Below are 25,540 nucleotides of genomic sequence, written 5' to 3' on the forward strand. Positions count from 1 at the left end.
TTAAAACACTCCAGCACAGTGCATGGTGTGTTCTCTGAAATACTGACTCACATTTCCGTTGAATGGATGACTCTTTGGCAATGATTAAAATTCAATCCTGTTCAAAAAAGTAAATAAAATCAAACCAATCCATGGTTCAACCAATCGTCTATTACTGTTTTGTGTACCTTCACGCGAATCTCATCTTTAACAAACTTACATTTACTGCCAAAGTGTTACATCTCACTCAAGACCCAACCCAACAAGACCCAACCCAACCCAACACACTTTCATAAACATCCCTGTGGACCAACCTTTCAAAAGATCCTTTATCTTATCCAGCAGCCTGTAAATAAATAGGAAAAAGGTAATAATCATTTTCATGTGTTGCCAAAACTAAACTTCAATGAAAGCTCATATTCCTTGTCCTTTTATCTGTAATTTATTGCCATTCTCATCAAGATTCCTTCAGTCCAATAAAACGATGTCTTTTTAGTGATCGAGTGTTCCTTGAAATTTCTCGTTTTCTTTTTTCGTTTTTTTGTGTTCCGCACGTAAACATCAGACTCGAGACGAATTATTTTGGGGGGGTGGGTTTCTCTTTTCCCAGGGCTCCGGCAAATTTATTTTTTCCTCTCGTGGGTTTGGATTACAGTGACGAATGTGGTCATACCTGTGTGGCTGATGCTGCCATTTTCAGATGGCCGTGTTTGGTTAGTGTCCCAAAATCACTGTGGTTAATGGTGTATCTGGTGATGGCGTCTAGGCCGTTGTCTCTACTCTCTGGCACCGCCCCCGACACGTTACTCATGAGGTTCGTGCCCTGGGGGGGGGAGTACATTGTCATGGGAACACAGGAGTCATCCCAGTGCTGCAGCTCATGTTGTCCTTTCCCGGGAGTCGTCGGTCGTTGTAGGCGTGCATGTTTATCACCGCATCCGTCTTCGCCGTGGCCGGGGGCTGGGGCCTGTGTTTCACCCGCCTCTCGCAGGTGAACGACAGTCTGATCTCGTCCACCATGGCACTGCACAAAGACCTCTGGGCGAAAATGGGGGAAGCGGGGAGGAGCAGAAAAGAAGGAGAAGAGGGGGAAAGGGATGGGGGGGTAAATGCCTTAGCTTTAAGTTGTTCTGACAGCAGAGAGGAGTGTCAACAGTCCAAAGAGCACAAAAACACATTAGAAATGTTGAGTTCATGCCAGTGTGTGTGTGTGTGTGTGTACTCATGCGTCTGTGGCCATCAGCAATGTCAAATGGGAGCACAACCACGTGAAGCCTGCACACACACTTCATTACTGTTGTTTTGTCAGAAACAGCGAGGTGCATCCACATGCGTACCACTACGTACGTTAACGTGAGTCACATTAGTAATAATTTACAGTTCATAACAGCTTCATTCTACTCTAACATCACTAATGACCAATAATGGACACATTTTTACGCTCCACTTTGCAGTCATGCCCGTTAAAATCAGTAAATGTGGTGGTGTAATGGCCACTTGTACACACACTAGTAGTAGGGATTAGCCAATGGCATGCTAACCCTTGTAGGGGTTGTACCTATGTTCCCCGGGTCCTATATTCCCCGGGTCCTATGTTCCCCGGGTCCTATGTTCCCCGGGTCCTATGTTCCCCGTTTTTCCCTAAAAAAGGTCCTATGTTCCCCTGTCACATACAAAGTGGGGAACATAGGACCTTTTTTAGGGAAAAACGGGGAACATAGGACCCGGGGAACAGAGGACCCGGGACCCTTTTTTTGAAAAAGGGTAGGGTTGGGGTTGGGGTTCGGGGTTGGGGTTAGGGTTAGGGTTAGAGAAAGGGTCCTATGTTCCCTGGTCACATACAAAGCGGGGAACATAGGACCCGGGAACATAGGACCCGGGGAACATAGATACGGTCGCTCCTTGTATAGCAAATGTAAAACCATGACAAGAGCACTTCTTTGATTTAGAGGCTATTAGGGGCGGTAATCACTGGATACCTCACGACATGGGTAAGGGTTATACCAATAATATCGAGATACAGTGATTCTGCAGACAGTCACATAGCGATACATCCATCTAACTGAAGAAAACAAAATGACTGTAAAAAAGTTAAAGGATTTCTCGATTTATTCACAACAAAGTGCATAGAGTCTATGTATTGAACATGGATGGAGCATCTCTTAACGTATCTTTCTCCTCTATTTAGCAACATTTCTGCTGAAATTAAGATACCATGGCATTTTTACGCGTGATCTATGGAGACACATACCTGCTCGCGCTCTGCGGTCTTCCGTAGTTTGTAGACGAATTCAGCAATTGCCACAAAAACAGACAGCACTAAGCCGGAGGCTAGCACGATGAATATGCCACCCAGGTTCTGGATCCCCATGGGGCCCGTGTCGTGTTGCTCCTCAGCCAAGCAGCTGCTCCCGCTCCACCACTTCTCCTTCAGCATGTGCAGGCGTCCGTCCTCCAAGGTGTTCAGGATTGCAATGCTGAGTTTGTCTCTGTATGGAGAACCTGGAAGCGACATGAGGCCTGTTTTACTTAGGGTTCATAAGCATGTGGCATGCAGTCTGACTAATACCAAAAGTAACAGATTCTGCTTTGTTAATAAAGCAACATCTGACCCGTATACTTCTGAAACCAACACATCGCTTATAAAATAGGCTTCAGTTTATTATTGTTGTATCACTGTTGTTCTGAAACCTATCTGTAGGCTGTCTGCGTGTCTTACCGAGGGGGGTGCCGATGCCATAGCCTTTGCTGTCAATGAGTCCTCCCACCTGCGTGAGGTTACAGTTTCTTCTGGTGATATAATCGATAGTGGTGGACTCCATAATGAGGGCGTAGTCCGACTTCAGCGCCCTCTGAATCCCATCCTCGATGGACTTCACCAGTGATGTGCTCGGTCTGCTGCTCATGAAGGCCCACATCTTCTCAAAAGTGGAAACCTTAGATTTCTGAAAGGGATGGAGAAAGAAGGAGAGAAAAAAACCAAACATCTCTTTGAACCTCATTCGTTGCAACAGAAAGAAGAAATTCTTGAGAAAATATAAAAATACAAACATATGATGTTTTTATACCAACTAGGAATAGTTGGGTATTGATCCATGTCTTTCAAACCTTATAGCCCAAGGTGTTAAAGCTGAAACTGCTATGAAATCTTGCCCGTAGCTCTCATGAAGTGCAGAATAACTGTGCACCTGCTGTATATGAAGCGTTAAATATCTGCAGAGACTTTCAGAAAGAATACACAATTGAGCGAAAGTCATAATCTTTTTTTTTGATTCACAGGATTATTCCTACAGATGGGCATTTCTTTTTTTTTCCTAAATATTCTTAACTCCAGCTCATGAGCGCTAGGGAAAGTAATGCAGGGTTCACAGCATGTTGAGCTGAGAAGGATCAGCTATTGAGATGAATTCAAAGATCCTGGCAATGTTTCATCACTTCTGCTGGATCGACAGCTTGTTGAACATAGAGGAGTAGCTTCAAGTTGCATTCAAGAGACCTCGTAAATTGCATCACTTCTGCAAAAACAAACTAAACGCAGTATGCTGCTGCCACCTTGCGATAAATGATGCGTCACATATTAGTAATATACATTTTATCAATGCAATCATTCATAAAAAAATTAAAATAATAATAATAAAGTACATTTACCAAACAGTACTGGAATAAACAAACAGCCGTGTTAATACCTACTACACTGTTACAGCATTTAACCGAAGCTTTGTGCACATCTGTTCTCATGAGTGCAACTGAAGCACCAATAATAGGATGCCTCTCCATTAGTCTTGCATCAGGCAATGTGGTATTTTATGCAATTTCATATGCGGTCACATCTACGCCATGTCTAATCCTAGATAATTACTGTCTAAAGACTTTGAACCATTTCAAATTATAAAACGATGCTCTTATGAGAAGCCCCTCATTATGTATAACTCCAGTACAAATACCATATTTGTTAGTTAGTTAAATCTGTGAATGTCATTACAATTTGAATCACCTATTAGGATGCATTACAAGTTAGCATCTTTTTTTAACCTTTCTTATTAGTGTGTTTGATTTAGATTGAAAGAAAATGGATGGAACATGGGATGTTGGTTTGCATTTTAACAAAGTGCCATTCAAATTGTCTCATGAGTGTAAATGACAATGGTTTACAACGACATGAAAACATTTGGAGGCAGTTTTTCGGTTTTTGTTACTTCACTTCCTGTACTTTATTTTGGTGATGGTGGGTTAGGGTCCTCCCATCCCATAATAAACAGTACATCTAAAAGTGTTATAATGACAACAACAAAAGAGTAACTTGGTAAATGCAGATCAGCTCTACTGTGATTTATACACACATTAAAGCACTCTAGTAATGTTAAAGTAACAATGAAAGAGTTATTAACGACAAATCCCACTTGTATTTTAATTGTTAAATTTGTGTATATTATACTTCACACACTGGTATATTGAAATAAGATATAATGTGACTCCAATATAATAATAATAATAATAATTTGTTTAATTTTCTACACACTCCTGTCAACATTTCTCTGCTCCACTCTGATCACATACCCTGAGATATATACAGTAGAACAGTGTTTGCTGGTTTTTCCACCAGAGGAAGCTCAGGGTACCACTGGTAGTACACGTACCACAGTTTGAGAACCATGTATCTTAGTCCTCCAATTTGAGGTGTAACGGGTGATGTTCTCACATGTCGAATTTTACACTCTGCGATTAGCTTCCGCGTTACCGTGGAAAATGCTGGTTGGTTCAGCTTCAGCGACAGGATGTGAAAGAGTGAAAGACCAATAATTCACACAAGCTATCATGGGGAATACGAGTCAGCCCAAAGCACAAGTGAACTAAGGGCCTGCATAGGGCACTGTGACCACCAGGGGGCCCCTTAATTTAAGAAAAGGCTCGATCATATGAGTGCTACTATTTAAGATTTAGGGTGAATTCCAATTCCTTGCTTAACCCTCAATCTTAACCCTCAATCTCAAAAATGCGCGCTCCCTCTAGTGCAAGTGCTGTCCCGATTCTGAGAAAAATTAAGTTGAGTTTAAGGGCTGTATCGCCCTCGAAATTGAGATTTTCCGAGACCACCCTTGGGAGCAAGGGCTACCCAGAATGCACTGCGTGTTTTCACATAAGAAAGATGGCGCCGAAAGCAGCGAAGCGAGTGCGATACAAATGTAAGTATTTTCTTTGTTAATAGAGATATAAAAATGATGAAAACCATTGTATTATCTTAGTTTAGGCCCATATTATAGATTACTGACGTCATTGTTGCGTAACATTTATTTAGATTTTTACGATATTTTGTCAATAAGATAGGAATTTGAATTGGCCCTTAATCTCATATAAGGGTAAAAACATGCCAGGCTGTCGTTGGTATGATGCAAGCAACGCGGCTACAACTGTATTAGCGTTGATAAAGGGCCCCAAAATCACATTTTGGTTCAGGCCCGATGAAGGCTTGGGCCGGCCCAGCCCAGATGAAGAAAATGCAAACGAACTGGAACAAAAGCCTACAGGCAAACATTTGTCAGAAGTGGATTTTTTCCTGTAAAACATAACCACTCTACCCACTTTTTTTTTTTCTTTTTTTTGAAACAGGTATTCTTGTGTTGATGCTACAAAGCCACATCTGGCTCATAACTAACCATCTGTTTCATTTTGGCAAGTTCTCCGCAAGTCTCTTGTCGGGCCGCAAATCATGTCACATTTAAGGCGATTGGAAGCAAAAAACACTGCTGTCTGCCTCGTGCAACATCGGGTTGAGAAGTCGAATACCGAATCCACCCGGTAACGTACATCTCCAGAGCCTTTATGTGCTGCTCCCTGTTCTCCCGCAGCATTTATCAAGCGTCTCTGCCTCACTGAGTCGACATCATTAAGCCTCTCTGTGAGAGCGAGAGGGAGCAGAGGGCACTTGAGCCTCGCGGCTTTGATGAGGTAATTAGACACCTGTGTCTCCTTCTATTTATGATGCGATAATCACGACGACACTTTATCAAAGTTCACGGAATGATCTAAAATACCCACCCTTCGCATCGCCATTCACAGGGAACCCGAGGGGTTGATTTCTTTTCAAAAGGGTCAACGAGTTGAGTTGAATCCAGGCTTTTACACATTTAATATTCATTCAATTGCAGTGCAATAAGTAAGCAATCTTATATTATTGTATGGGAACTAAACTTTTTTTTTTTTTTTTTTTTTTAAATTAGCCCAGTGGAGTTCAGTTCTAATGCACCACTATTGTTTTTAAATGCACATGATATCAGCAAATATCCCAAACCCAATTACATAATCAAACCTGGGGGATCCAGTATTAAACAACATTCAGCAAATTCAACAATGCTTCATAAAATATTCATGAGCTCAGCTACAGTTTGGGGGGGATAGGAATCCATCTTTTTTTCTGAATGTCATAAACTTATGAACCTCAATATAAATGTGTAGTGTTTTCATTTTCTCACTTGGAGAAACTATAACTCGGTTACATGTGTTATTCAGCACCGCGGCAGCAGAAGCTGCAGAATCTATTTTCTCAAAATAATAAAATAAAGTGGGGAAAAAAACCCTGCAGGCAAACGCTGAAACTTTCGGAATAAAAAAATCATTATGGAGGAACACATCAAACAGTGTGGAGAAGCGGAGAAGCCGAGGAATTTGCCTTTGCAGTGGGACCTAAGATCTAAATAAATAAATGGATATAGAGAGGCGCTATAGAATTTTACTTTTTACTACTTAAAACCTCAAGATTCAACCTCCTGCCGTGCTTAACACATATATTTTACAATATTATTACTATGTGGGTTTAGTTTCAGGTATAGCGTGACTGTTTTTGTCATGCTGTTAATGTGCGGTGAATCTACTTCATCCAACAATGAAATACCTAACAACTTATAATTGTATATAATATAATATATATATATATATATATTTTGTATTTAAACAATAGTGCACCATCAGATCAAATTAAACAGCAAACATAAAACCACACAAATAAAAAATAAATAAAGTTTAGAGCTATCCAATAAAAATAAACAACATTTTAACCCACTTACAGAAACTACATGCTATGAAATACACCATGCTGCTCCGAGCGAAAGAGACGGGTGATGACGACGTAAATGAGCGGCTTGCACTGGGTGGCGCTGTAGAGCGAGTGTCTGTCGAATATCTAACTTCAAACCGACTTCACTGCACCGCTGCATAACAGATGCTTGCACACCGTGTTTGTTTGTTTGTTGACATTTATTTTCTCGTTCTGATCGTAGTCGGCGCCGAATCCTCCACGATCTCACACAGCGGACTTAAACGAAGACGGTGCCGCTTCAAACTTCTCGTTCACTCGCCGTTGTTATGCGTATAGTGCCGATTGGCTCTGAAGGCGGCACGAGCAGAGCTACGCAGCGATGTGCTCATGTCTACCGAAATACCGTTGTTTGCCGTTGCGTATTGAACCGAACAGGGTGTAGCGAACTGTTCGGTAAAATACCGAATCCCGCTGCATCCCTAATATGTATATATATTTATGTAAAACATCAATTCCTTTCTTTAGAAGTTGGCTATAGGCTCCGACGATACGACTATGACTTGAATGATTGAGAACTGTCACTGACACTTAAAAGCTTAAAAAGGCTCAACAGTATTAATGCTCGCGCTGTACCTTGAAGAAGGCCATGGTGGCGCCGTCTTTGACAACGCCGTATTCGATCTTGGTCTGCTTGGCGATGTCGTCGGCCGAGTCCACGGCCGAGTCCATTCTCGCCACAGTGAGGAATGCCGCTAAGTTAGCCGTGTAGGACGATATGATGATCAGCGTGAAGAACCACCATATGCCGCCAATGATCCTGGTCGACAGAGCTTTTGGCATCAGCTCTGAGCCTGTGGACGAAAAAACAAAGTGAGAGAGTACAGAGCAAGTTAGTTAGACAAAACTGTACCTGCCAACACTGGGACTTCATTTAACGTTCAGAAAATGGGGCGCTTGGAATGTCTTGTAATTGATTTTGAATGTGAGGACGACAGAATAATTTCTAACAGCCTTTGTTTACATCCAACATGGCAGCCACCAAAGTGCAGCTGTCTTTTTTGCTGTCTGGCTCCTCCAGGGACAAAAGTCATTCGACGTCCCACTACTAGACACCCATCGCTCCTCGGAAACTACAATAAGTCCGTTTGTTGAAACGTTTTCCATCTGGCGTTAACCTGCAAATGTTTCTGACACTGACACTGGTGCTGATCAGGGTACTGTTGGTGTAGGTAAGCCAATATATTTATTGGACATTACTGGAAACAGACCAATAAGTGTAAACAAAAATACTCAGTATTTACCCGGTTTCTATATGGTGAATTTTAGTGTATTATTGGGTTATAAGCTGGTAATAAGCAGATAGCTACAGCCCCCAATTATTAGCTATTTACCCAGTAAATATATGGTAACAAAAATGTGTTACTTGGTATTAACCTGTAATTAGAAGGTAAGAAGAATGGCCAAAATACTGGGTAATTACCCAGTAAATTATAAAGCGTTATTATATTAATGCTTAAATTACACTATATTAACACTTATATTACTTAACGCTAAACCGTAGAACTGCAATCTGGTCATTAAAGTTATTACAAATGGGATTTATTTCTGTTTTTTTTTTTACTGTGGCGGCCCTCAGTTCAAAGTTGGGTTCCTAAATTGCGGTTCATGGATCAAAAACAACAGATGACAAACAGCAATCTCATGTGAGATGAAGACCTCCATCCATTCATCCATCCATCCTTCCATCCATTCATCCTTTTAACCCATCCATCCATCCTCTCTCTGAAGTCTATATCTAAGACTATATCACCCTCATCGATTATAGTGTCTCTGTTAATGAATGTTAATTCACTATTCCTAATATCTATCATGTCCAAAGTCTTTCTAAAGTAAACGCATTGGTGTATTTTGCAAACAAATCATCAGTCAGGATAAATCGATGTAAAAAGGGAAGTAAAAGTCAAGACATACAGTGCAATCCTATTGTATATCAGAGTGACAATACCGCTCTGAATCAGCCTTGACTTTGAGTGCTCCTCTGCTGAGTTAATACTATGTTTACAGTGGCACACTGACTGGTACTAAAGTTACTTTATATCTCATCTCTGACAACCTTTAAAATACCCTTGTGCTTTGTGCACTCGGGTTACTTTACTGAGAAGATTTATGAGGCCAATTCTGAAGAGTAACAAGCCCCACAGAAGGGGGGGCAGAGTGGTCAGCTCTTTAACCTCTCCCACCAAATTTGATTGGATTTGTCCTTTGTGGTTTGACAAAGACTTGCTGCGCGGTTCCAAACAAGGGAAGACGGCGGCATCGCTTAATTCGCCGCGACTTCGGAGAGGAAAGATCCCGACGCGTTCTCCGGGTTGCACTAAAAATGAAGCGAGGCAACGGGTAACTCAATTGAATTCCACGCTATTAAGCCCTGTTGTCAGCAGGGGAAACTGCACATGGTGCTGCATCCCCTGGACTAATAAATACAAACAGCAGATCAGTCATGTTGTGCCAGGGAAATAAACCAATGTCAAAACAATGGTACATTTCCTTCGAAGAGACACGTGTCATGTTCTTTTACGGGAGAAGATAGTGACTCTGTTTTAGTCGACCAAAGATGATACATACTTTTACGAAATGTGCAAATACTGTCTTTATATGGGTTTTTCTAATTAGAGTTTTTTTTTTTATCACCAACAAGACTCTCAATATGAGTTTTGAATGTTAATCTATGTATATATAAACGTAAATATAAATATATATATATATATATATGTATGTATATATATATATATATATGTATGTATATATATATATATATATGTATGTATATATATATATATATATATGTATGTATATATATATATATATATGTATGTATATATATATATATATATATGTATGTATATATATATATATATATGTATGTATATATATATATGTATGTATGTATATATATATGTATGTATGTATATATATATGTATGTATGTATGTATATATGTATGTATGTATGTATATATGTATGTATGTATATATATATGTATGTATGTATATATATATATGTATGTATGTATGTATATATGTATATAGGTATGTATGTATGTATATATGTATATATGTATGTATGTATGTATATATGTATATATGTATGTATGTATGTATATATGTATATATGTATATATGTATATATGTATATATGTATATATGTATATATGTATATATATATATATATATATATATATATATATATATATATATATATATATAAAGTTCTTCATCTAAAAAATGGGCTCTGTCAAGCAAAACTATCAGACCTGACTGAGGGAGCATTTGTGTTTACAGAGGCAGCACAGTGACTGTTGACATCAGTCTCCTGAATGACTGGGTTTTTGACCAGGATTCACTTTAGAGCTTTGTGTTTTCAGTCATACTCCAACCTTTACTTTACTAGCGCATCATTGCTATTGCCTCCGTTTGTCTCGATATAAAATTAATCACTTCTAAACACTGCGACGGTATTAGAATTCAGGTGTTTCAATCAGGCTTTGGTCGAGGCCTCTTATCTCAAATGAAGGACAATCTTAACGCTGCAGCATACCAAGACATTTTGGACACCGCAATGCTTCCAACTTTGTAGCAACCATTTGAGTAAAAGTCCTTTTCTGTTCCAATATGACTGTGCCCCAGTGCATACAGGACTATCACCACTGAAAATAAACATGAAACATAATGTATGCATCGAGGCACATTCAAGTTAAGGGGGAGAAGGCGTAGTCTACAGTTAATTTGGAGTCTTTTAGCGGCGAGTAGAACAAGTTTTCTTTGGAAGTAAAAATCCAGAGGTTTCGCCTTCAGTGAGACACTTTTTTTTTGAACTACTTTTTTTTGCCACTTTACAGCAGCTTGTTAATAAATGTGTTTATTGCTGCGTTCAAGTGAAAGTTGTAAAACCTGTCATCCCGCCATGCATACTATATAAAAGACATGCTGGAGAAATAATCTCTCTACTTGCATATTTAATGCTGCCTTTAATATTAAAAAAGTTGGGTCACATTTTTAACTCTAACTGTAGAATTCGATTTGTACGTAGGGTTTTGATTCATATATCGAGCTGAATATGCGGTGGTTTGTATCCATAGAGCACTTTTCTTGTCTTGATGACCACTCAAAGCTGCTTTACTCTACAGTTTTTACCATTCACACACACATTTTACAGAGCACAATGCAGCACATTTTCCATCACACGTCTTTTATACCCATTCACACGCTGCCAGCGCAGCCATCAGGAGCAACATGGGGGTTGTGTCTTAAGTTGCTCAAGGCATGTAGACTTGCGAAGCCAGAAATAGGGCCCCACAACTGTATCCAAACTGTTTATTATTAAATACCTAAGGATTAAATGTGAGTTCATGTATAGTTCATGTCTGTGGCCACTATTCCTTGTAGTGACTTTCATTAGTCTGGTGCTGCAACTCTCCTGTGATGGTGCTTTTTGAATTGTCAGACTGATGACAAGAAAGGTTTTTTCTTTTATGAGTGGATTCAGTTGTGCACTGTGCTAAACAATGAGTAACTCGCCAACTTAACATGAGAGGAGTGGGTTTTCCCCGTGAGGACTATTACCTGCACTTAGCATTTTCTCAATAGCACCATCGCACAGAAGCTGCTTTTCAAAGCTCATGGCTTTTGTCGTTGTTAATTGCTTTTTCAATAATAACTCCAGTGAATGGTAATGTTCATTACATTTGAAGGGAAATCTTGATATGAATCACACGACGGGGGCCACGGATACATTTGGTCTATTGAATACAGGAAAATTTCCTCACAAATTAGATAAATAAACAAAAACAAATTCTAAATTTAACACTGCAAGTGATAATCTCACTGAGAACGAGACAATTGGGAATACATTAAATATTTTGAAAAACAATTTTATATGGGGAAAACCAATTTATGCAAAATGATCAAACATATGTTTGTTGCACAAGTTGTGAACTGCGCGACGTGTTTGCTTCTTCACCTCCTCATATTTTGTGTTCTTTGTGTTATCTGTGACACCTCCCTCCTACAGACGAGCTGCTAGATGTTTTTTTTGATCCCCCCTCAAACACACCATTTGCATTTTAAACATGTCAAGGAAACGGCTCCCATCTCAGCTGCTGTCACTGCTGAGCAAGACGAGCGAGGGACTTGTGTTTTTGTGACACGAACACAACAACAAACATTGCTGCAGATAGCAGGGAGCAGCATGTGCGACGAGGCACCGTAGGACAACAATGTGTCCTACCGTTTAACGGGCATCACAGGACGTCGGGAATCTGTCTTTGTCAGATATAAACCTGGACAATTTACGTTTTTAAATCACAGAATCACGTTATTTCACGGGAATCAAATTAAGCACTATGAAGTAAAAGTTGCACAGCATGACAACAGTGCTGTGGGAAACCACGGAGACCCCTCGAGCCTTCATACTTCTGTGCTGTGGACGGATACGCGCTGCAATTTCCCGCCCGATCAGTAGGGGTCGATGCGCAAGGTTGTTGTGCTTTTGGCTACAGTGAGCAATGGCGTCCGAGAGAGAAAGACTGTTGTTGTTGTTGAAACAGTGGCCGTTTCTCACTTTTCTGTGTCACGGAACGCAGTTTTAAGATCATTTGAGGCGAGAAATTGTGCCATTTAGAGTCTAAACATGTGGTTTGTGTATAGAGATATGACGTATGTATAGTTTGGCAGCGACGTTGTCGGCGGTGATCAGCTCCGCCACTGTGGACGCTCGGTGCGCACTGTGAGCCGGCACAGAGAAGAGCGTTAGCTCGGCCTGTCCTGAGGACCAATCGCAGCTCTTGCCGTCTCCGTTGTCCCTTGACGGAGTGACGGACACTTAAACAATATTTCGTGCTCTGCGTAACCTATACGCACTTTACGCAGGAGTATAAATTGGGCTTAACCATTGACTCAGTGTCCTGTAATTTAACAAGATCCAATTGAAACACTCTTAGTGCATCAGCCCATCCTTATAAATGAGAAACTTTAATCAAGGTCAAACACGTGGTGAAAGGACTTCTCTTTATTTGTTGTGAATAGTTGATCATGTAGTCCATTGTAATCATGTAATCTTGTAATTATTAAATAAATAAAAGTATGTATCTTTCACAGCAGCAAATTTAGACAGGAAATAGTCAAACAACAGCTGTAACCAGTGATATTAATGGTTTTTACTGCATTTAGATGTAAAAGAGCTCGGATCTTTCATTGTGATTAAATTGTGAGGGGAGATGTCACAAAATACACTTTAAACTGAAGAGACTAATATTTTTTAATACTGAATAAATTTTCTGGTTCATAATAAAGAAATATTTTCCTATGTTCATTAGAACAATGCTAAAACGACACATCTAGTGGTGGCCTAAGACATGTGCACATAACCGCCTATGATATGCTCATATTTATGATACCAATACACACACACACACGCACCTCGTGTCATCACTGTAATCAAGAGCTTTTTTTTTTTTCTTCCTTTTTATTCAGGAAACCATGAATAGTTGCTGATTAGCAGCTGCTTCACTCTGCGACTATAGATATGGGAAACACAGGAGCTCAGGCATTGACAGACGGGCCTTTCAGCCACTGCAGAAATTATAATTGCGATTTCTCCCCTGCTTAGTTTTAATAATATAGGCTTCTAACTAGCTCATTTTGTTTTGATTCTCTTTCTCTCTCTCCCTCTCGGCACGCCGCTGCTGCTGCTGCTGCTGCTGCACACGTAGCCCTCTGTCTGCACAAGCAAATTGGCAGCGCCGCTATGCAGTTTTCACAGTGTCTGTGCCGCCGAGCTTCTGCGCTTAATGAATTGCCGAATGTGTTTGCTATCCTTACGGGCACAGATCCACTCCCCGAGTCTCTCTGAGCCGTCGCGATTTGTCTTGTTACGCTGAGGTTAAACATTTTATTACTCGGGTCTTTTCCCCCCTCCACAGTTGACTTCATTAGGGTTTCTTCATCTGATTACCTTTTCCCTGTAAGCGACACCTTTGTATAGCTTTGTTTATTTTTCTTTGCATCTAATGCTGGAATTAAAACAGCAGTCCCTTTTCTACTTTTCTTCTTTTGTCCTAAAGAGGCATCATTCTGTGTTGTGCATATGCTCAAAGATCACCGTATATGTCACGTTCTTGCGACCAAAGACGGCTTCTTCTACAAATTTTGAATGACCTTCTCACAAGTGTGTGTGTGTGTGTGTGTGTGCTGCTATGATCTACATCTACTGACTAGCAAATAAAAAAAGCGAAATGGAGTCTTAATCAACACAACGCAGTCAAATCAAATGGAGGCAGAACGTACACAGAATGCTGGTATGTGGGGACCCTCCACCTCTACTTTAGGATTTACTCGGCACGCACAAACGATTGCGAGAACAAGATTTATCTTCTGCTGTTTACCCCCGGTGCATGCTAATGACTTTTCCGACTTCTGCACTGCAGCTGATGACATCGCTTCGTCACGGCCTACGATTCGGCGAGCGTCAGCGTCGCATAGTCCGCGCGCGTCATGTTTCGGCCATTGTTTATAGATCCACGTCGCGCAGAGTGACTTATAATGATCTCCTAAAGTCTGTAGGAGGCATAAGGTTTGTATCCTTGAACAAACAACACCCGGAGATAGGATTTGACCCATTTGAGCTGTCAGAGAGGAAATGGCTCTGCAGCACAAATGTATAGTTAATGTCGGTTGTAAAGTAAACAAAAACCTACAATGACTCTGTAGATCCTGTAGCACTTAAGGCCACATTATACTTCGTTATCCGACTGCGTAACCACGGAGACCCCTCTAGCCTTCATACTTCTGCGTCGTGGTGACGGATACGCACTGCAATTTCCCGCCCGATCAGCAGGGGTCGCTACGCAAGGTTGTTGTGCTTTCGGCTACAGTGAGCAATGGCGTCCGAGAGAGAAAGACTGTTGTTGTTGTTGTTGTTGTTGTTGAAACAGTGGCCGTTTTTTCACTTTTCTGTGTCACGGAACGCAGTTTTAAGATAATTTGAGGCGAGAAATTAGCCATTTAGAGTCCAAACATGTGCTGACGTATTTATAGTTTGGCAGCGACGTTGTCGGCGGTGATCAGCTCCGCCTCTGTGGACGCTCGGTGCCCACTGTGAGCCGGCACAGAGCAGCGTTATCTCGGCCTGTCCTGAGGACCAATCGCAGCCCTTGCCGTCTCCGTTGTCCCTTGACGAAGTTACGGATACTTAAAAAATATTTCGTGCAGTCGGAGACGACGCAGAGGCTCTGCGTAACCTAAGATAACTTTAATATATAACCTAATAGATAACCTAAAGAGCACGCAGGAGTATAAATTGGGCTTTACACCCAATACCATGGATTATACCAAATACATTTGATACCAATTGGCATAAACAGAGGAAACTCATCATCAATATCATCCACCCCTAGTTCACAAATGTAGACATTTTCCCTATTCAATGTAATGGCAGCTGTCACATAATCCATATGTGTGTACAGTCATCTTATAAACAAAATCACAGTGACATTTAATTGGGAGGCTACACTCGCTGTTGTGCTGCGATGAGCGAGACATATGGATTCTCTGCAGTGGGTCACTGGGTGTAATTCATTCGGTGCTGAAAACATCACAGCAGCCAGATCTAGCATGCGCTGACAGCTGGCATTTGTCAGACATGTACCTCGAGTTACCCTTTCTGTCCCGACACTCAGAAAAGCTCTTGAGCAGGGCCAGCGACTGTGTTATGTGGCAAATAAATGCGGCAGTGTTTTTCCCCATCCTTACCTGCCAATCTCTGACAAGTACCTGGCACCTAACTCTTCTCTTTTTTAAACAGCAGGTAGCTGACAACAGCCTTTCTGTTGTCATGAGCTCTGTGGTTGCTCGTGACAGGAAAATGTCTCGTGAAACAGTCACGGAATGTAAATCGTGAAGCTTAAATAGGCAGAAAGTGGGGGGGGGGGGGTGGGTGGGTGTAGCCATGCACGGTATAAGAGGGCAGTGTTGTGGTTTTGCTTTTTTTGACAGACGTGCACTATACTATACCTTGTTGCATTAAGGAACCAACGCCGAACCAGAAGCTGTTGAGGAGCGTGAAGTTGTTCTCCACCACGTCTGACCCCGGATTACAAGGATGGGCGTCGTACCATTCATATGGACTGAACCTGGGAATGAAAGAGATAGCTGTTTTAGCCGTCAGGAAAACAAAGGAAAAGCAAAAATCTATTATTTATCACTTCTGTACACATGGCACAAGCTGCGTATTAAGCAAAATGCAGTTTCTCCTCTTCTCTTCGCACGTAGCTAAGACTGAAAAAGGTTTATTTGCAGTCTTTTGTTCAGGATGTTTTAGGTCTAACTTTAGCCACAGTTTTACCTCCTCCTCAAAGCACGGTTTCCCGCTCCTTGATTGACATCTAATTTGAGGACTTTCCACTTTTATTGTTTTTTCAGCGAGACCATGGAATTTGCTTTTTTAGGCAATCATGTCATTTGTTTCTGTCTCGCTGAACGGCACTCGCTCGTTCTTCTGCGTGGAATCTCACATAAACGGCGGAGACGGTGTCCGTAGTCCACAATGCCCGTTAGTTATTACACCTGGACATGTGTTCTGCATAGGCATAATTATAACTTCTCTCTAATTCGCACAGAAATTCAAACACTTTCAATGACTCATGTCTATTTGGGGGTGATTTTTCAAGCATTTCAAAGACCCACGTTAACCTTGTCGAAACACTGTCACAATATAAAAACCCACAGCGTGCTTTATTAGCATTTATTGATTCACCCATACCCATTTAGTACCCACATAGGCATGTATGAGTGTATGTGTGGAGGAGTCCCCATTGTTTGAGAGCCTAGAAATTTCCAGATTTTTTTTTTTTTTTTTTTTAATGTGACTTTTTTCATCATTCAAGTTTCGTCGAAGTGGTTTCCCTGTGGCGGGGACAAAGTCAGAGGAGATAATTTGATTTGATCATGTTATGCACGTTATGCTCACTAGAATAATTCAAAAAAATCTGTATCATATCAGATAAGGTGGAGAGTAACAGCTAGTTTGGAGTAGCAACACAATCAATTACTGGGACGGCAGATCGTCTATTAGTTTTTTTTTTCCATTTACAGCATTGGGAAGAGTATCGCGTACTGTAAATTTGATCCGGTAAACATTAGCCCGACAGTTTGCTTATTTACAGACGCAGCTGACACAGACAAACTGCGGTAATAATTTAGAGTCGTGTTTCTGTCCACAAGACGAATGTCGGTTGTTTGTCCGCCGTTCAGTTTTTGGCTGCTCAAATGTAGAGTTTCTACTCGGGAGCTTTTTTAAGCTGACAACAGCTGATTGCTGTTCGAAACGAGTTTGACGTTAAAAACATTAAAGCTCTGGCCTCTGAGACCGAAACGACAACTCAGTAGCTGAAGGGCACTGCAGAGTCGGTTGAAACTTTTTTAAAAAGTCTATTCATCACTACAAGCAGCAGCTTTCATTTTTACACAAAGTCATATGATGCATTGCTCTAACAAAAGAATGTCGACTACTGCAGCTTTAATTTATTTTGTGGACATCATACTTATGCTTACTTGTGAGACCCAATGTGACTGGCCGTCCGTGGATGTTTTACCACAAGTTTTGTCCGATAAATGAATGAGAAATAAATGTCAAATCAAACTCTAAATTAAAGGTACAATATGTAGTATTTATGGGTTTATATAACCCAAAATCCACTTTTTATACATATTATGTGCTCCTGCATTGTCTAGTCGCTGTATAATAGTTTTTGTTTCATTTTCATTGTTAAATAACATGACCGCGGACCGCGGTTGCATAGCCACTGCGGATACCGTAGCGCTCAGGGAAGGGAGGGGGTGAGCAGAGCAGCAGGTCTTTGTTGTAAATTTCAGCCTCTCCTCTAGATGGCACTATAAACTACTTATTTCCCCTTTAACTCATGAAGATTGTTTTTTTAACATTTGTTAAAAATCCCAGAATCGCTAATATGCTTTGTAGGTGACCAGTGAGGCAAGGAGTGTAAGGACAAGAAATGATAATAATGATATTTTTTAAAGTTATGTCATTTCAAATCTTAAGAGGATATTATGTCCAGTTTGTTATCTACTATATATGCATTGTTCTGTGTAGCAGTGTAGCTCACGACAATAGTATCTGTGCTCATACAGAGAGGTGTGGACCAGGAGGGGTTTGTTCTATGTTAATGTGATCATTCTGTCTCTTGGCTCTCAGAAGGTGCAACTCTTTGAGGCTAAAATTCTCCCTAAAGCAGTTTTTGAGGAGTGCCTACATTGAAATGGCCATATGGTCTTCAAATATAATCATTTGATTAGATTTGCATGTGTTGGACATTGTTGGAAAACTTAGAAATCACCCTTTCAGAATCTGTTAATATTTCAAAATGTCCCTAGGTAGACTTGTGATCGGTTTTGCCATGGCTGGACACACACACATATATATATATATATATCACATGAGAGGCATCAGAGGCAGATGCTGAGATTAAACACGTTAAATTTCACTACTTTCCCCTGATGTATTGTATACAGTATCAGTCAAAATACTTTTTTTCCAAACTATGAAAGAACACGTATGGAATTATGTGGTAAACAAAAAGTGCTCAACAAACCAGAATATATTTTTAGAATCTTCAAAGTAGCCCCAGTTTCAATCTCATTCAGAATGAAGCTGAACGAGATTGAGAGAGTGTGTGTGCAAAGCAAAAGGTGGCAACTTTCGAGAATCTAAAAAAGAATTCAGTTTAATTAAATTGTTTATCTTAAGCTTAAAAAATACCGTGCTTATGCGTGAACAGAACAACAAACGCCACGCCAGACTGAAAACCAGCTACGTGGAAGTAAATCATTCCTTGTGTGAACTCATTATGGTGTTGCTTCTTTTTATGCTCGTTAGTCTCCGTTGGTGCAAATGTGTTGCATACGCTCGACACACGGATCAGCTGTTTTAAAAATTGCGACACCTCCCTCCGTCTCTCGCAGGGCTGCGGCCAACAGTGTCGGTTGTAACATATCGTACCGCACGTGCAGCTCTTCCAAAGATTGATTTTCTGCACACGACTCAAACAGTACTGTGCATCCGTGTGCTTCGCTATCTCGCTCTTTTTTGGCTCACTGCTTTTGCTTCGCAAAGGTTCGTCAACTAAAAAAAAACGTCCACCCTTTCAGTGACGAGCGTGATTGACACCTCGTTACAGCCACGCCAATCAACTCGCCTGGCACTAATCCCCACTGAGCCAGCTCTGCTATCTCCGACAGCTGAATGACCGACCAAACAAAATAAAGCTGATTTTATCACGACGATCGTTTCTTTTTCCTCCTTAAAAAACTTTGCCGGCTCTATATTCCCAGTGTTCCGCTAAGTGGAGTTTGATCGCTTTTGATAGTATCCCATTTAGAAATGTGGCATATCTGTTACTTTGATGAGCTATAGCACAGTGGTGTAACGGCAGACGAACAGAGAAGTGAAATGGAACCCATTAAGGAGATAACACTTGAACTACCAAGACATTCAGATTGTTTTTAAATGTTTGCAAGCTAACGACTGAAAATTAAAACGAATCACATGTTGCTATAGGACCTGGCGCAACGTTTGCCCTCCAAAAGCAACACAATGCTCTTTAGTGAGCCAACTTACTTTTGATTTTACATGTTTTATTACTGCGTGGGAGTTTAATTATTTAAACAAATATTGTTTGCAAATTATTCTATTTTCAAATTGCCATAGACTTGTCTGTGAGTGTTTTGATCAGTTTGGGCTTCATAAGGGTTTTACGTGCCCTTAAAGGGGTTTGAAATGCATGTTGTTTATGTTTTTGTCCTGATGTTTATTATTACGTATTCTAACATGGCACATCTATGCATTTCTAAATTTTAGATTAATTATTAAAACCAACCACGGTTGCTGTAGTGGTTAGCACTCTTGCCTTTGCAGCAAGAAGACCCGGGTTCCTGGGTTCGAGCCCCATTTGGGCCAACTTCGGAACAAGGGCCTTTTTTGCAAGGAGTTTGCATGTTCTCCCCGTGTGTGCGTGGGTTTTCTCCGGGTTCTCCGGCTTCCTCCCACAGTCCAAAAACATGCGATATGGGGATTAGGTGAATCGGACACTCTAAATTGACCGTAGGTGCGAGAGTGTGAGTGAACGATCGTTTGTCTCTATATGTGGCCCTGCGATGGACTGGCGAACTGTCCAGGGTGAACCCCGACTATCGCCCAATGTCAGCTGAGATAGGCACAGCACCCCCCACGACCCTCTGGTGGAGGATGAAGCGGTAGATAATGGATGGATGGATGGATATTAAAACCAATTTGTTGGGCAGCCCATGACCAAGTGGAGAGGGAATTTGGCTTGTATCCAACGGGGCTGGGGTGCCCCTGAGCGAGCTAGGCAATCCCCATTGCTCATTGTTGATTGGACACTCTGAATTGCCCCCCTTAGGGGTCATCTAATGTACTCCTAGTGCTAGTCCCATGCCTGGATAAATGGGCGGGTTGTATCAGGAAGGGCATCTGGCATAAAAATATTTGCCAAATCAAAATATGCGAATCGTCCACCGTGGCAACCCCCAGAGAGGGAGAAGCCAAGAGGAGAAAAAAAAAATGGAACACTTTGTTCAAAAGACGGTCAAAATGACCACAATGACCGTCCTACAATTCTAAGAGAGTTGAGTGCACATCGTCCATTCTAATAACCCGTAGTATTTAATTAGCTGACATTTATATTGTCCGAGAGAAAGATACAAGTCAATCTAATTATATGCTGCAGAAGCATGTGGTATAAATCTCATCCTATTTAACCAATTAGACATTCCCAATAAGGGAATGTTTTTGTTCAAGTGCTGTTCCCTGCATATAAATATTACCACTGTCCAATATACTCACTAGTGCTTTCATCTTGGAGTGTTTCTCTTAAGACCCCCATTAGAGAGGCCCTGGGTTGCTGCCGAACTAATCTGCTTCTCCCTACCATTTCAGCCTTTAATTTTTGTTATTCTTCTATATAAATTGAAAGCCATGGTCAGATAAGACGGTGGAGAGGCATAGAAATCGTGATTGCTTTACACACATCTAAACACAGCCTGGATATAAACACGGCACGAGAGAACGAACGTAATAATTATTAAACATATTGCGAGTGCAGTCTCCACGCAGGAAATGTTACGGTGAAAATCCAATACCCATAATTTTCCAAAAAGGTTGTGGCTGAAAGCAGAGCCATTAGATTTAGATTGTGTGTGCTGTGCAACCATATACCAAATTGCCTGCTAAACAACACAATTACATCTCGGCCAAGAGGACAGCCCACACAGACGAGGGGGCCTCAAAAAACAACTTGGCATCCAAACGTCACACGGAGCAAAAACATCATGTTAGCATTTGCAGACATTATATTTAATTTGCACACTCCAGTGCAATTATGCAACATGCACTCTCTGCTAATGTTTCACTTCTGCCGGTCATTAAATGCCATTTATTTTCAAACCGTGACAGCACTGACTGCAGTTTTATTTTATTTTTTCATCCTATATGATTTTTCTTGTGTACTTGACTCTCTTCTGCATTTGTGATTTATAGTCCGTGACAAGACCTTTTTTTTTTTTTTTTTTTCAAGTCTACAGAAACATGCACAGTCGGTTTTAAATAAATTTGAACACATCTGCATTTTACTGTATAAACAGACACAGTCTGCTCAATTGCACATGCGGTTATGGGCGTAGACACAGCTAAACCTAATGAAAAACAAACACGGAGATTGTCCTAAATAGGTCCAATAAAAACATTGATGATGCATATTTTACTTAAGACACTGGTTGTTTTAATAGCTGGGCATGTTTCAATTTGTTGTGGGATGTTGTTAAAGTTACGTTCAATCTGATATATTGCATAAGGTTCATGTTTTCTGCAGTAAAATCACATTTTGATGAGGGTTTATTAAGATTGTCTATAGTGGATCATGGTGCTCTATCGGCTTAATGTTACGATGATAATGTTGTGAAGTTATTGCCCAAAAAATGACTTTTGGTCAAAGCCGGTGGTCATTTCAGCACCAGTGACGTCAAACAGCTCCTCAGCACTTTCTATGGGGGGCCATGTAGGTCATAATTCCTTTTTTACCTCTCACATACACAATTTAGCCTCTCACATTCACTTTTTTTGGCTCTCACATACACAATTTTACCTCTCACATACTCTCTTGTACTTTGCACATACACAATTTTACCTTTCATATGCATTTTTTTTTTTTACCTCTCACATTATTAACATTATTAAAATCAAAATTAACAGTAGAGCAAAGGAAAGGCTTCCGCTCACACATTCACTTTTTTTGGACCTCATACATTCACTTTTTTTGTACCTCGCTTTCACATTAAAACGCTTCACACACACACACACACACAAAATGTATGCAAGAGGTTTTGTGTATGTGCAAAGTAAAAGGTAGTATGTGAGAGGTAAAAACGAAATGTATGTAAGGGGTAAAAAAAGTATATGTGAGAGGTAAAAAAAAGTCTAGTGGTTTGGATGAGTGTGTGGGAATGTTTTCTGGTAGTTGGAAGAACATAATACAGTCTTATTAATTTATTTGTTACGGTGGTCTTTTTTGATTGGGAACCTCAAAAAATGTGACTAGTTGGAAAAAAAAACATTAAAAACTGAGCAAAAGTGGTGATCAGCAAATGTAATGTGTTCAAATGCTAAGTGTAGAGGATGGAATAAGGTCTCGAGGCAATGAAATGGAAAAATAAAATTGTTATGCTCACATCAGACGGAACACTGGACAGTTATAAAACTCAGAAACTCATTTTATTATATGTATGTGTTTTCTCACTCTTTTGAAACATAAGATGCCAAAGGTGGAACATTTCCTTACATTCTCTTGTAAACCTGGCACATTTAAGATAATTAAATTACAATACATTTCTATGAAACCGTGTATACCTGTAAAAGAAATCAATAAAATGCACATTGCATCGTGATTATAGTGTAGCAGACGCTTCAAAACAGCAATTGAAAGAGACCGAGTCAAGACACTGATGGGAACGTTTTGGTTATCATACATTTGGTGTGTTTTCAATAACACAAATAAAATTAAGGTGATCATTTGTTCAAACACTTATCAGGGGTGGCTTCATATAATTATTTTTGTGCGTGATACATTAATATCTATCTTGAATTCCTTCTCATCTAGGTATGAGTCCAATCATTACCTCTTGTAGAGCACCTAACCTTGATCAGACATTTCAAAAACATTAAATAGCATTTAAAAGACACATTTGGTTTATATTACAAAACCAGTGGGACGCAATATTTTATCATCTAATGAGAGGTATATACAAGGTCAGCTTCTTTTTTCTGGTCTGATATTATCGGTAATGCCTTAACACCAATATTTAAAAACAAACTACTTGTGCTGAAGTAGGCCTCAGGATGTGAAGATAGATGAGTGATTACGTTCTTGTTTTTTTTGTTTTTTTCATGGTCAAATGATGCACATTTTGGGACACAGCTTTTCAGCTACCAAGGCCAGACAGATGCAATCATTTAAGACGATTTTGTACTTATGTGCAGCCACTCCAGAATCTGTTTGGGCTCACCACAACGGAGGAGGTTAGAGAAGTGCAGCTGTTTGCTCTCCAACTCCACAAATGCCTTCTTTCAACACCCTGCTTTTCTAGAACTTCCTCAAGCATCACTTTGCACGAGAAGTGGCAGGAAATAGAGACAATGTTACTACCACGATATTCATCATATCCATAAAATACAAATACAACTAATAATCTCCATCCATAATGACTTTGACTTATGCTGGCAGCAATACTATTAGGTTATCTTCCAAAATAAACACATTTGATAGACTCACTTTAGGGTTTTTACTTTTGTGTTGCTAAATAAGATTTTTTGCTTCCAAAGGTGCTTTGCGTTTGAAGTTTGGCAGCGCCATAGACATCTCCCCCAGAAAACCCAGTCTCTTAAAAAGTTGTTTCCCACAAATATAAAGTGCTTTCTCAGTCTCAATTTTATAAGGAACATACAATATGTTCCTGAATGGAATTATGAATTACAGTATGTCATTTACTTGTCTAGAGCAGGGGTTCTCAAAGTTTTGATGGGCCGCCAAAGAAAAAAAACCGGAAAAAAAAACCCAGAAAGAAATCCCATATGTTATCATTTTAATGACCAGATTGCAGTTCTACAGTTTAGTGTTAAGTAATATAAGTGTTAATATAATAACGCTTTATAACGCTTTTTATAATTTACTGGGTAATTACCCAGTATTTTGGCCATTGTTCTTACCTTCTAATTACAGGTTAATACCAAGTAACACATTTCTGTTACCATATATTTACTGGGTAAATAGCTAGTAATTGGGGGCTGTAGCTACCTGCTTATTACCAGCTTATAACCCAATAATACACTAAAATTCACCATATAGAAACCAGGTAAATACCCAGTATTTTTGTTTACACTTATTGGTCTGTATCCAGTAATGTCCAATAAACATTTAACAAGCTTAGTAGCTCCTGGATTAAAAATATCAACTGTAATTCATTGCGGGGCCGCCAGAAAAATTTCTGCGGGCCGCCATTGGCCCCCCGGGCCGCACTTTGAGAACCAATGGTCTAGAGATATTCATTTGATGGATGGTCTTTAAACTTCTTTTGGTGTTTTGAGGAAAGGAGGGTGGATGTAGCAACTCATCATGTAATAATGGCTCATAGTTTAATAACACACTGGACACTGATTTTGAAATCAGATTAGAATGTGCTCCTATGTGGGCATGCAATATTAGAATCTGCAGTCATATCAGATTCTAAGCAGTTTTTTGGGTTTTTTTTACTGGATATACATGCTGTTGATGTCGTCACACTGCATGGCTGCAGCGCGGCAAAATCAATGTTGTGCATGTGTGTGCCGCTCATGTTCAGATACAAGACATTTGTAGTTACGACCTTCATATCTGGTACTTACTCTGAGCCTTGGTGGTCTTTTGATTGGATATATATCCAGTATGCCACGCAGCATTCAAGGGGTCATATCAGAAATCTAAGCAGCTTTTTTTACTGCATGTATGATTTTGTGCACATGGTGCCATTCGAGGCGGGAGTCATGTTTAGAAACAAGAGACACTTGCAGTTAGAAATGTGAACCTTCGTATCTGATCTGTCGTAAATCAGTGTGTGGACCTAGATTGTATATTTGGTCATTCATGCTGTTGATGTCAAAGTGCAGCATGGCAAAATCAATCATGAACGTCGCACATTTGAACATCAGGTGCCGGTAATCTGAACATTCCCCTCAACATGTGGTCCTATATTGGATATATATCCAATATGTGGTCATGCAACATGAGCGAGAGTGGTCGTATCGGAATATGATGCAGCTTTTGCCTGTACATGTGCAGAGCGATCTGCGTCACGACTGGTGCAAAGTCGAACGACAACGGAAGAGAGAGTGCACAATTCGTATCGCAGTT

General features: G+C 40.3%; 1 protein-coding gene across 1 annotated transcript in view; it reads right to left on the minus strand.

Annotated features, from left to right (window-relative positions):
• Positions 1–822: 822 nt before the first annotated feature.
• Positions 823–25,540, minus strand: part of grik3 (glutamate ionotropic receptor kainate type subunit 3) — a gene marked incomplete at both ends in the record, with an annotated part of 152,670 nt that continues 127,952 nt past the window's right edge. Inside the window, 5 exons of the mRNA XM_083910054.1 lie at positions 823–1,017; positions 2,231–2,481; positions 2,699–2,924; positions 7,646–7,863; positions 16,080–16,198. Of these exons, the coding sequence (XP_083766180.1) occupies positions 823–1,017; positions 2,231–2,481; positions 2,699–2,924; positions 7,646–7,863; positions 16,080–16,198 (1,009 nt within the window). The remainder of the gene's footprint in view (positions 1,018–2,230; positions 2,482–2,698; positions 2,925–7,645; positions 7,864–16,079; positions 16,199–25,540) is intronic.

The sequence above is a fragment of the Microchirus variegatus genome (assembly GCF_963457635.1).
Source record: "Microchirus variegatus genome assembly, chromosome: 2".
Classification (NCBI taxonomy): Eukaryota; Metazoa; Chordata; class Actinopteri; order Pleuronectiformes; family Soleidae; genus Microchirus; species Microchirus variegatus.